The sequence below is a fragment of the Pelodiscus sinensis genome, chromosome 3 (assembly GCF_052426305.1).
Source record: "Pelodiscus sinensis isolate ZL-2025 chromosome 3, ASM5242630v1, whole genome shotgun sequence".
Lineage (NCBI taxonomy): Eukaryota > Metazoa > Chordata > Testudines > Trionychidae > Pelodiscus > Pelodiscus sinensis.
In genome coordinates, this window is record NC_143054.1 from 120,557,609 (window position 1) to 120,570,812 (window position 13,204).

A 13,204-nucleotide genomic window follows, 5' to 3' on the forward strand; every position below is an offset into this window, starting at 1 on the left:
GCCCTGCTCCCCCGACGAGACGACTCCCCCTCCCCCGATGCCCCAGTCCAGCCCTGCTTCCAGCAGCAGGTTCTCCCCTCCTCCTCCTCCCGATCTCTGCCTTTGAAATTTAGTAAGAGCTGCTCTTTCACAGGCCAAAGCACAGCAGGGAACCTGGGACTGTTACAGTCCCTACTCGTGCCACATCACAACTGCTGTGCCTCTCTCTGCCTCGGAAATGTCGACTCTGCCAACTGCTGAACCTCTGCCTTTGCACTGGGTTCCCTGCTGTGCCTCTGCCTTCCCAGTCTGTCCCTGCACCCTCCTCCAAACTACAGAGAAGACTGTGCTGTGGGGAACCAACTTTTAAGCCAGCTCCTGCTTCCTCTCCCCACAAACCTCTCTGCACTCCTTGCTGCCTCTGATATAGGTATAGAGGCAGTGGGAGAAGAAGGAATGAATGCTAGTCATCAACTTGACTGCCTGATAAGCCTAGGCTTATCGGGTAGTCAACTACTGGACTACTCTTTTACTAATCATGTAGCAAGCAAATGATGTAATGTGTTGGAGACAAGGGGACCAGTGGATAAGGGAAACTGGACTAGCTTTTTTTTTTTTTTTTTATAATGAAAAACAGGACACTTCCTATCATAAGATGCCTATACTCAGATGTCTACATTAGTGATTAATTACTGAAATTGGGCTGGAAGCAGTGTTCCCTCTAAGGTGCACACCTGCACGGCCATGCACAAAAAATTCTGTGCCTGCCCACTTCCTTTGCAAAGCAGCACTTACCACTCGCTTTCCTGCTGGAAAGTGAGTGGTGTGTTCTGGCTCAGCTACGGTGAGGCTGTCCCTGCTGGAGCAGTCTCAACACGGCCCCCAGTTCCTGCTCTGTGGCAGCCACGCAGCCTGGCCAATGAGGCCACATGGTTGAATGAGGCTGCTCTGGGGGCCAGAGCTGTTGGGGAAGGCAGGGCAGGTGAGGCACAAGCATTCCTGGGGCTACAATCTGGGCGTGAAGTTCCAGGAAGCTAAAGGGTAACACTCCTCCCCCTGCGATACAAGCTTCCTCCTTTGGGAGGAGGTGAGGTTGGGCCCGCTCTGCAGATCCAGGGCCCAGGCTGTGCCACACTGCTCACTGCAGGCTGGAGCCAGCCCCGAGTTCTGGCCGCCCCATTCCCATCCTGCAGGCAAAGGACTGGGACAGATAGGGAAGAGACTCTGTCCCCACCCCGCATCTCCTCGCCCCAGAGATACTCCCAGCGGGCTGAGAGTCCCAACATTGCTACCATGCCGATATATGCACTGGGGACACAGGAGGGAGGTGAAGGAGATTGCAGGGGCAGGATGGGAGGAGGGAGGGGTTACACAGAGGGGCATGGGTTGATGATTTATCATTTGAAGGTTGAGCCAGATATCCATATGGGTTAATTTAATACTCTTAAAGATGATAGGTTATAATCACTCCTTATTACAATAATTCTTTGATGGCTATTAAAGCGATACCTCAAAAGTAAAAAACCATGAGTAGTTAATTTAAGTTGTATTTAATCTAGCATCGCTATGTGAACATTTTCTTTAATACACCTGTTGCTTTAAATGTCCAAAATCTTAGAACTGTAGGTCTTGAAGGGATATTGCGAGGTCATCAAGTCTGCCTTGCTGCAGATTGGGGACATGACTTGTCCTACCATCAGTATATGTGGAAAACAATTGATCCTCATCCCCTCTAACAGTTTTAACGTATTTGAAGATGGTTATCAGGGCCCCTCTGGGTCCACTAGAGCTAGACCCTAGATATTTTCCTAATTCACTTAAAAGAATGCTGCAGGGGAACAGTGTTCCCTCTAAGACTTCCAATCCATGAGCGTAGTGAGTTTTGTCTTGCTGAAAGGAGACCCAGATTTAACAGAAGCGTAACCCCAGCTGAGGGATGGTCTGGGAGAGTGCTATAAACAGAGGAAGTTGGCTATAGAAAGTTTTGCAGTATTTTTTCCTTCATTTGACTTCATAGTAAATAAACATCTAAAGTCATTCACCTTGTTAATTATCCCTTGTTTTAATATTCTTTTGTCCATAACATTTAAAAATATATAAGATATTTGTTACAAACTTGGGCACTACAGTGGCACACATCCAAACAAGCGCACATCATCTCAATATTGGCGCACAAGACAAAACTCATTCTGCTCATGGATGGAAAAGCCTTTGAGGGAACACTGGCTGGCAAGCTTCCTCCCTATCTCTCCATGACTCCCCAGAAGCAGTGATATGTCCTTGCTACTCTTACTCAGAGGAACAGTCACAAGGTTTCTATGTCCACCCTTGGTTCTGCAGTTCCAATGGCCAGGAACTGTGGCCAACAGGAGCTGCGGCCAACAGGAGCTGCAGGTACGGTGCCTGCAAAGGCAACACGCAGAGGTGCCTAGCCACAACTCTACGAAGGAGCAGTAGCAACACACTACTTACAGGGAGCTGCCCAAGGTGAGCCCTGCCCAGAGTTGGCACCCAAAACCCTTCCTGTGCCCTAGCCCCCTCCTGCATCTCAAACCCCGCATCCTCGGGCCTCACACAAGAGCGTGCACCACTGGCTGGAGCCCTCTACTTCTCCTGCAGCAGAATATTTGGCAAACCAACACCTCTCCATTCCCCAGTCATGCCAGATAAAGCTTTTACTTAAAGCAAAATCAGGATGCATTTATGAAACAATCATATGAACAACAATACAACTGGGTAGAAGAGAGAGACAAATAAGTAACTGGTGTATTTCCATTTTAATTAGTGTACAAATATCATGAAAATCTGAAGTTCAAAATACATATAACCTGAAATTACCAACAGTATTGTTCTTCACATTTAAATATTCAATGTTAAACACAATCTGGCAGCTAGAATTTCAGATTCTAAAATAGCAGAACTTATTAGTAGTAATTAGGAAAATAATGCATACCTGACTAATGCAGAAATATTTCCTATGGTGTAAAACACTGCAAAAAGTTTCAGCCCTGAGGGAAGCCAAAGAAATCCTGTCCCCTGCACAAGAAAAACAATTGTTCATACTTTCAGTTGCTAGTCCATCCAGATTAGTATGCCTGAAAATAAATGTAAGCTATAAATTTCAAGTGAAAGGCAAGTCACAATGACCTATGATGGTCATATACTATAGACAGAGACTACACTAGCTATCCAGTAGATGAATACCTCCCTCTAGATTACTACATCTCACTTGCCAATAATGTATCGGAGATGCCCCAATATTATTGTAGAGATGTGAAAATAAATCCCCATCAACATTTCTACAGACAACATTGTGTAAGCGGCCTATTTTCAGGTACTTTTTAGCTTTAATTGTATAGATGCTTATTATGTTATGGTATAGAAGCAAGACTTCCAGTTTCATTAAAACCCATGATTTCCAAGTTTGAGGCTCCTGTACATTATGTGAAAGGAAGTTATCCATGAAGTCATACTGGACCAATATCCACAATCCCTCCCAAACTACTAAGAAAATACTCTCTCACTTATCCCACTCACACTCCAATCATAACAGTTAAGAGAGTCTTAGTCAACAAACCTCAGCTGGCAGACCAAACACGTGCAAGGACAAGAGAAAGTATGTTTGAATCAAGCATCTCACTCCCAAGAGCACCTTGCAGCAAGCCCTCTTGTTTAAACTAGAGGATTGATAATTTAAAACCCTTGGCTGACCAGAACTGCCATGACCAACATTAGAGAGAAGCAGTTTCTGAAGCTAACCTGAAGCCAACCTATTAAGGGCTTCTTTAGACAAAACCAATACTTTAAATCTTCACACAAACCAAAAGGATAATGTTGACCAGAGCACAAGCAACATGTCAATTGCATATCAATTGCATGCCAATTGTGGGCAGGGTGGAGGCAATGACATAGGGCTGAAGCCCCATGCCTCTCCCGAACCCTATATTTGAGAAAATAGAAAATGCCAAAAATATTTCAATAAATGGTATTCTAATAGCATTTAGTGTGATTAAAAGAGCATTTAGTGTGATTAAAAGTGCAATCAGCTGCATAGTTTTTAAAATCATGCAATTACAATTTCTCAATTGCTTGACAACCCTACTTTTTTTTAGCAGTAAAGTGAATTTCAACAAACATAAAAACGGCTCTACTGGATCAGACCAAAGGTCCATCTAGCGCAGTATCCTGTCTGCCAACAGTGGCCAATGCCAGATGCCTCAGAGAGGGAACACAACAGGTAATCATCATTTATGCATTTATTAAGCAATCATACAAACAACAATATAATAGATAGAAGAGGGAGGCAAATTAAACTGGTATATTTCCATTTTAATTAGTGTCATCCATTTCCAGACAAACAGAGGCTAGGGACACCCTTCCTACCCATCCTGGCTAACAGCTATTGATGGACCTAACCTCCATGAATCTATCTAGCTCTTTTTTGAACCCTGTTAAAGTCCTAGCCTTCACCACATCCTCAGACAAGGAGTTCCACAGGTTGACTGAAGAAATACTTACTTTTGATTGTTTTAAACCTGCTGCCTATTAATTTAATTTGTGACCCCATGTTCTTATTTTGTGGGAACAAGTAAATAACTTTTCCTTATTTACCTTTTCCACATCAGTCAAGATTTTATAGACCTCTATCATATACCCCCTTAGTCTTCTCTTTTATAAGATTAAAACGCCAAGTCCTTTTAATTTCTCTTCATATAGGACCCGTTCCAAACCCTGATAATTTTTGTTGCCCTTTTCTGAATCTTTTCCAATGCCAATATATCTTTTTTGAGATTAGGCGACAACATCTGTATGCAGTAATCAAGATGTGGATGTACCATGGTTTTAAATAGAGGCAATACAATGTTCTGCCTTATTCTCTATCCGTTTTTTAATAATTCCAAATATTCTGTGTGTTTTTTTGACTACCACTGCCAACTGAGTGGATATTTTCAGAGACTATCCACAATGACTCCAAGATCTTTATCTCGAGTACAGGCAGTCCCCGGGTTACGTACAAGATAGGGACTGTAGGTTTGTTCTTAAGTTGAATCTGTATGTAAGTCGGAACTGGCGTCCAGATTCAGCCGCTGCTGAAACTGATCAGTTTCAACAGCGGCTGAATCTGGATGCCAGTTCTGACTTACATACAGATTCAACTTAAGAACCCCAGGCATCCCCAAGACAGCTGCTGCTGAAACTGATCAGCGGCTGATTCCAGGAAGCCCGGGGCAGGGGCTTCATGTAGTCAGCCACTGGTCAGTTTCAGCAGCGGCTGACTTGGGGACGCCTGGGGCAGAGCAGCTGGGGTGCTGCTGGGTTGGTCCAGTAGCGCCGCCGCTCCTCGGCGCTACTGGACCAACCCAGCAGCACCCAAGCTGCTCTGCCCCAGGCGTCCTGATTCAGCCGCTGCTGAATCTGACCAGCAGTGGCTGAATCAGAATGCCTGGGGCAGAACAGCTGGGGTGCTGCCCGGTTGGTCCAGTAGCGCCCAGAGCGGCGCTACGGGACCAACTGGCAGCGCCCCAGCTGCTGTACCACAGGTGTCCGGAGCAAAGCCACGGAGCACGGGGGCAGCGGGACAGCCCAGACGCGTCGTGGCTGTCCCGCTGCCCTCGGGCTCCGTGGCTTTGCTCCCCGTCCCTCTGGTCTGCAGACCAGGGGGACGGGGAGCAAAGCGGTAGAACACGCGGGCAGCGGACAGCCCAGACGCGTCTGGGCTGTCAGCTGGCCGGGCGCTCCGCGGCTTGGCTCTGCTTTGCCCCCGTCCCCCTGGTCTGCAGACCGGGGGGGGGGGGGGCAAAGCACAGCCAAGCCTCGGAGCGCGTGGGCAGCGGACAGCTCTGTCCGCTGCCCACGTGTTCCGCTGCTTTGCTTCCTCTCCCTGGTCTGCTGGAGACCAGGGAGAGGAACGGCCCCGTTCGTAACTGCGGATCCGACATAAGTCGGATCCGCGTAACTCGGGGACTGCCTGTAGTTGTAGATAAATTAGTCCCCATCATATCATATGTATGATTGGGATTATTTTTTGCAATGTGCATTACTTTACATTTATCAATATTAAATTTCATTTGCCATTTTGTTGACCAATCAGTTAGTTTGGAGAGATCTTTTTGAAGCTCTTCACAGTCTGTTTTGGTCCTAACTATCTTGACAGTTTGGTATCATCTGCAAATTTTGCCACCTCACTATTTACCCGTCTCCAGATCATTTATAAATAAGTTGAATAGGACTGGTCCCAGGACAGACCCTTGGCGGACCCCACTAGTTACCTCTCTCCACTCTGAAAATGTACCATTTATTCCTACCTTTGTTTCTTGTGTTTTAACCACTTATCAATCCATGAGAGGACCTTTCTTCTTATCCCATGACAACTTTACTTAAGAGCCTTCGGCGAGGGACCTTGTCAAAGGCTTTCTAGAAATCTAAGTATACTATATCCACTGGACCTGCCCCCCTTCTCCACATGTTTGTTGACCCCCTCAAAGAACTGTAGCACTTTATAGACTAACAAAACACGTAGATGGTATCATCAGCTTTCGTGGGTACAGTCCACTTCTTCAGATGACCATCTACATGTTTTGTTAGTCTATAAAGTGCTACCAGACCATTTGTTGTTTTTTTCCCCATAACAGACTAACTCGGCTACCCCCTGAAGCTTCTAGAAGATTAATAAGGCATGATTTCCCTTTACAGAAACCACGCTGACTTTCTCCCAACAAACTATGTTCATCTACATGTCTCAATTTTATTTTTTGGTTTCAACTAATTTGCCTGTTACGGATGTTAGACTTACCCATCTGTAATGGCCAGGATCACCTCTAGAACCCTTTTAAAACATTGGTGTCATGTTAGCTATCTTTCAGTCATTAGGTATGGAAGCTGATTTAAAGGATAGGTTACAAACCACAGTAATGGTTCAACAATTTCACATTTGAGTTATTTCAGAACTCTTGGGTGAATGCCATCTGGTCCCAGTGACTTGTTACTGTTCAGTTTATCAATGTGTTCCAAAACCTCCTCTAATGACACCTCAGTCTGGGATAATTCTTCAAATTTGTCACCTAAAAAGAATGGCTCAGGTTTGGGTATCTCCCCAACGTCTGCAACTGTAAAGACTGCAGCAAGGAATTCTTTTACCTTCTTCACAATGACTTGATCATCTTTGAGTGCTAACATCTCAATAATCCGAGGGCCCAACTGGTTGTTTAGCAGGCTTCCTGCTTCTGATGTACTTACATTTTTACTTTTACTCTGAGTTTTTGGCTAACTGTTCTTCAAACTCCTTTTTGGCTTTTCTTCTATTTTTAAACTTAATTTGACAGAGTTTATGGCTCCTTTCTATTTTCCTCTCTAGAATCTGACTTCCACTTTTTAAAAGATGTCTTTTTCTCTCTCTCGGATTCTTTTCCTAATTGTTAAGCCACAGTGGCACTTTTTTGGTTCTCTTACTGTGTTTTTTAACGTGGGGTATACATTGAAGTTGGGCCTCTATTATGATGTCTGAAAAGTTTCTATGCAGCTTGTAGAGATTTCACTTTAGTCACTGTACCTTTTAATTTCTGTACAACTAGCTTCCTCATTTTTGTGTAGTTCCCCTTTCTAAAATTAAATGCCACAGTGCTGGCTGCTGAGGTGTTTTTCCCACCTCTGGGATGTTGAATTTTATTATTATGGTCACTATTTCCAAGTGGTACAATTATATCTACCTCCTGAACCAGATCCTATGTTCCACTTAGGACTAAATCAATAACAGCCTCTCATTTTGTGGGTTCCAGAACCAGCTGCTCCAAGAAGCAGTCATTTAATGTAACAAGAAAAGTTCTCTCTGCATTCCATCTGGAGATGATGTGTAGCCAGTCAATATGGGGATAGTTGAAATCCCTCGCTATTACTTAGTTTTTTTTATTTTGATAGCCTCTCTAATCTCCTTTAGCATTTCATAGTTATTATCACTGTCCTGATCAGGTGGTTGATAATATATCCCTACTGCTATATTCTTATTATTGGAGCACAGAGTTACTAACCATAGAGATTCTATGGAACATTTTGACTCATTTAAGGTTTTTACTTCATTTGATTCTACGTTTTCTTTCACATATAGTGAATTTGAGTTGAGCATCAGCACCCCAGATAATTCTCAGATTGAATGACTATTTTGTACACTATCAGATTAAATACAAGACTGATAGCTGCACAGATCACTATAGTAGCATTCTGCCACCTCTGAATCTTTGATTCCCTTTGCATGCCTGCACTACCGTAGTTCTCTCGGTGTCCCATTCTTGATGGCCTTCCATAAAACACAGGCCAAGAGCTTTTACTACTAGCAAATATCTTTTTTTTAAAATATAAATGACTTGACTACTACTTTGTCTTGCATTACATCTACTTTAAGTACTCTATAAAACACCTTCCTCTCACCATTTGAATTGAAATTGGAGAGGCTTCTCACACCTGCCTCCCTCACAACGAGCAGCTCAGTCACAGGCAGCAGCGCGCCAGCAAGCTGGGCTGCCAGGAGAGCCAGTTAAAAAAAGAAAAAACCGTTTGAGAGGGAGCAGTGTGGGATTGCAACAGCCTCTGTTGACTTAAGCCTAACTGGTCAGCAAGCTACATTTCAACTGGTTAGTTGTGGGTTTTGGGTGACATCACAACTATGCACCAACACTCACAAGAACTATACTCATCTAGAGAGTTTTACACATTAAATGGATGTGTTAAATTAAGGTGCAAATGCTTACAAAATAGCAGTTCTAAGTGTGCCTGTATGGTACACAATTTGAAGATCTCTCACCATATGCACCTGTTTTCAAATATTACCATTTATTTAAGATGCCCAACTTGAGATCTCTTTGACTTAATTTCAGAAATGCTGAGCAACTATGCTAGGGAAGTCAACCGGATCAGTGGCATACAGCACATGTGATAAATCAAGACAAAAAGCGTCTCAAGATGAGCAAACAAAACTAGCAATCTCTTCTGAAAATGTTATGCTTGACAAACAAGAAATTGTGAGGTATATCACAGGGTTTTGTTTTAAAAGGTTCTGCCTCAATTTGCCTGTCTCAAAGCATGACACCATCTCCCCATGTCATAGTATACAGGTTAATTCAAATGTAGTGGTATAAATTATTTTCATTCATTTTAACAATTAACATGACCTAGAAAAATAATCAATTATACCAACGACAGTGATCTTAACGTAAGTTATCAAGCAGACAAAAAAAAAAAACTAGTCAGAATTTTATTCAACTGTGACTTGGTTACTCTAAGTTAGTTTTAATATAAAATGCTACATAATAATAAGACAATTTATTGTAAATAAAGAAAGACGACCAATAATGTGGATTATAAAGTGTCAGATGCAGTATGGTACTGAATGCCCTTGATTCTAATTGAAACAATAGGAAGAGGGTGCTCAGCACTCCACAGGCTCAGGCCCAGACAACTAAGAACTGAGGTCCCACCACAGCGTCTTCAAAATAAGTAGAAAAAAATTCACTTACAAGAATAGAACAGGCAATGCCAACTGCAAAACATATGGCAAACCATTTTACTCGAGTACCAAAACTAAGCGTTGAGGCATCAAGGACCTTGGAGAAAAAGAAAGTTAGATTACAAAAATGTATTCTAGATAGCACCTAAAACTCATAATTTCTTTTGCATTTTAGGAGTTTAATAAAAAGTGTAATAGCCTTGATTTCTCAACATGCACGAAGTACTTTCATTTTAGTTTGCTTGTCTAAGAACTCTCACTTTTACTTTGTTCCATGTTAAAGATGGCATTAGCAACTTGATTAGATAGGTTACTTTAGTCCACTTTAAAATTATATACGTAACACAGCATTCAAGAATAAGATACGCAGATCCACCCATAACCAAATTGCTACAACTAAATCATGTCATCCCAAACTAGTGAGACCATTTTCTGCATAAGATCTAGTGAGCAACATGTGCGGAGTGGTGAACCAATGGACTCCATTATACTATACTAATAGATGTACCTTGGCATTGCTCAGGTCCTTAACCATTTTTATTTTGAAAATTAAATGAAAGATGTACATGCTTTATTTAAAATGTTGACATTTTTGCAAAAATTAAGGAAAAAAGAGCAGGAGCTTGGGTATGTATGTCAAAGCACAAAGGGGGCTGAAACTGCTGGCTGTCACCCTTCCTGTTCCTGTGAGGTAGCAAAAGCCAAATGCACAGCTCATCTGCCCCATCCTCCCTATATATAGGGAGAGGAGCGCAGCAAACTGCGCTTTACCCTTGCTCCCTGACCGTGATGAGGGAGAACAGCAAGCAACGTCCAGTACATATCGGGGTGGGGGGGAGGTGCTCTGCTCCGCTCCCCTCCCCCCCCCCCCCCCCCCCCGCACTCCCAAAAGGGTATCTGGAGGATGGGAGGCTTGAGATTAGGACAGTCCAGCCACTTTCACCTGCCTAGCACTTAGTGCAGCAACTTGTAACAAAGCACTGCTTGATTTTATGAGAAGCAATCCCATTCTAGGGAATCCTGTTTTCCCAGCACAACCAAAACCTTATGTTTCTTTAAGTCGGGGGCCATTTGCCATCCAAGCAATTCCACAATCCAACCTGCACACAGCTGCTGGCACACGAGTTCCTGGTCCCTGCGGCTCTGGGGAGATGTCTGTAACCTTCCCCCAAGTCCAGCCCCTGCTCACCTCCATCCCAAACTATTCAGGATGTGGCCTGGGGATTATCAGGAGCCTGGCATGGAGCAGAAGCAAAGGTCCAGTCCTACACACTCAGCATGGTTGTAGGAGCTGCAAGGAAGTGAAGCTACAAAGTAGTCTCTGTTCTGCTGCCATCTCCCAAGCCAGCCCAGCTGCTCCACTTCAGCAGCAGGAAGCAGAGCAGCCAAGTCCCAATACAGGGTGGCTTAGGAGATGACAATAGACTGGAGCAGGCTGCTGCACAGTTCCACTTCCACACGGCTCCTGCTGCTAGTGCAGAGCAGCCCAATCCCTGTTGCCAGCCCACCCAGCACCCTGCATACTAACTTGAATATGAGCACTAGAGTGCCAAATGCATGGGGGAGGAAGGAGGGCTTTCTCCCCTCCCCTGCACTCCCTCCGCAGCGGGATGAGTTGGGGCACCAGCTCCTGCCCAACTCCCCCATCTTGGGTAGCGGCTTTGGCTTGGCGCTCTGCAGCAGCCATGCCTAGAAGCAGTTACCCAGGCTGCGGACCGCCTCTGGTGGGGGGGGAGAAAGGGCCCAGTGCTGCCTCTGGTGCAGTGCTGTAGTGTGACAGGGTGGAGAGGGTCTTGAGCACCCAGCTCATGAAGCTGCTGAGTGAACTAACCAATCCGGATCCACCTGTCCCGGGAACAGCAGCTTCCTGGAGAAACACTTCTCCTTGGCGCTGCCGGGTCCAGCTGGCTTGGGGCTGCTCACCATTGACAGGGGGGCGGATCCACCAGTTTCACTGGACTCTGCCCTGCCACGGCCTCCCTCACTGGGGAAGAAGGAAGCCACGCAGTTGAGGGCAGAGGGCAGCAGGATGTCACCGTTATCCCGCAAGAAAAAAAAATTAGAGGAGACGATTTAGGAGATGAACCTCAAATTCACTTCAGGGAAGAGAAAAAATACTTCAAAGCACCACATCCTGCAGAGCAGCAAATCCAGCTCCTCCTGATTTTGTTCATTATAGTTGAAAGGTCTCAGAACTATACCTGAGTGTTATACACATTGTGATGTAGCACTCACTGATTAGTCAAGCAGTTATTTCCATTTCCATAAGTGCTTCAAGTGTGGCAACCAAGAAGCACAATATAGGATACTGTAATTTGCTCTGGGCAAAGTCAGAGTATTGAGCTTTACTCTCAAATGCATGAACCATCAAACAGACAACTAAATCCCAGCTACAATTTATCTAAACTGACTAAACATTCAATTCAATTTATTTAGAGTTAATTCAATTTATGCTAAATCATACCTTGCCTCTCATTTTATGTCCTTTCAGTTGTATATGTACTTCCAAACAAACATTATGCTAATTCTTTCTAATGATTTCACATTTTGTATTACAAGGATGACCCAGTTCCTAGCTATATCCTTGAAGAACAATGTTCAGCAGACTGTAAAGCTGCAAATTGGATTGCACAGCTTTTTGAATCTTTAATTACCTTAAAATACAACATATTTACTTCACATAAGTTTAGATCTCAAGCTGAGGAAGTCAAAATATTATTATCCTTCATACTCTTTAAAAAGTATTTTAAATCTGTTCATTGCATACTCAGATTAGTGTGAATGATAAAGAGCTAAATGAAATTCTAACATTTAATTAAACATCTCAAAGAATATTATATGAATGAAATTATTATAGAAAGTACTCAATAAAAAATGTCAAATAGTTTTCTTCAGTGACTGGCTTCTTGGTAAGTGTTATATACTCTACCAGTCTGGTTAAAATCCATCATCATTTGATCATAGCTAGGATTTCAAATGATTTGACTACATATATTCTTGAACTCAAAAAGGTGACCATAAAAAAAAAAGAGGAGCACATAAAACATTTAGAAGTATTTTATGTGCCTAAGTACCAATGACTTCCAATGAAATATAAGCTTCAACCCACTTTTGAAAATTTTAATCACTTTCAGATTCATTGCCATCTGTTCAGTTAAACAGTTTTGGAGTGTTTAAAAAGTAACAGGTCTTGCCTGCAATGTGACTTTATTGTGTAAAAATGACAGAGCATGAATGAACATCAAGTTAGCAAGATAACTGGTTTGACCACATGATGGACAGAGAATCTTAAGGCAATATTTGGATCTAAAGACTTGTCTACACAGAGTTAGTACATTGTTACCACTGTAATCTATGGAAATATATAATTGGGCTGGAGTTTATTTGGATTTTAAAATGGAGTCTGTGGGTCAGCCTTGTTGGAATATAATCCTGTCAGCCTAACCAAAGGAGTGGGGCGAGGGGTTTCTCTGTCTAAAGATTCCTGCCTCTTACAGAGTTGCACTCATTACCAAATGCTTTGCACTCCATTCCAAAAGAGCTGCACACGATCCAAAAAGCTTTGCACACTGCCCAAATGGTGTTGCACTCAGCCCTACTAACATTTTCCCGCCTTTTTGTCTATAAATACCCTAGCTGTGATTCAGGGCGGGTTCGGTCTTCTGAGTTCAGCGTGTGTCATTGTGTAGGTATGCTAGTGGTATGTTTTCCTGTTTGTCATTAAATGTA

At 43.4% G+C, this 13,204-nt stretch overlaps 1 protein-coding gene across 2 annotated transcripts in view; it reads right to left on the reverse strand.

The window, feature by feature from the left end:
- SFT2D1 (SFT2 domain containing 1) overlaps window positions 1-13,204 on the reverse strand; it is a 39,043-nt gene that overhangs the window by 16,592 nt on the left and 9,247 nt on the right. The window contains exons 2-3 of one of the 2 annotated variants that reach the window (XM_075924621.2): window positions 9,486-9,572; window positions 2,933-3,015 (exon numbers count right to left, since the gene is read on the reverse strand). In XM_075924621.2, the coding sequence (XP_075780736.2) occupies window positions 2,933-3,015; window positions 9,486-9,572 (170 nt within the window). The remainder of the gene's footprint in view (window positions 1-2,932; window positions 3,016-9,485; window positions 9,573-13,204) is intronic. The other variant, XM_075924622.2, reaches the window with a different exon arrangement.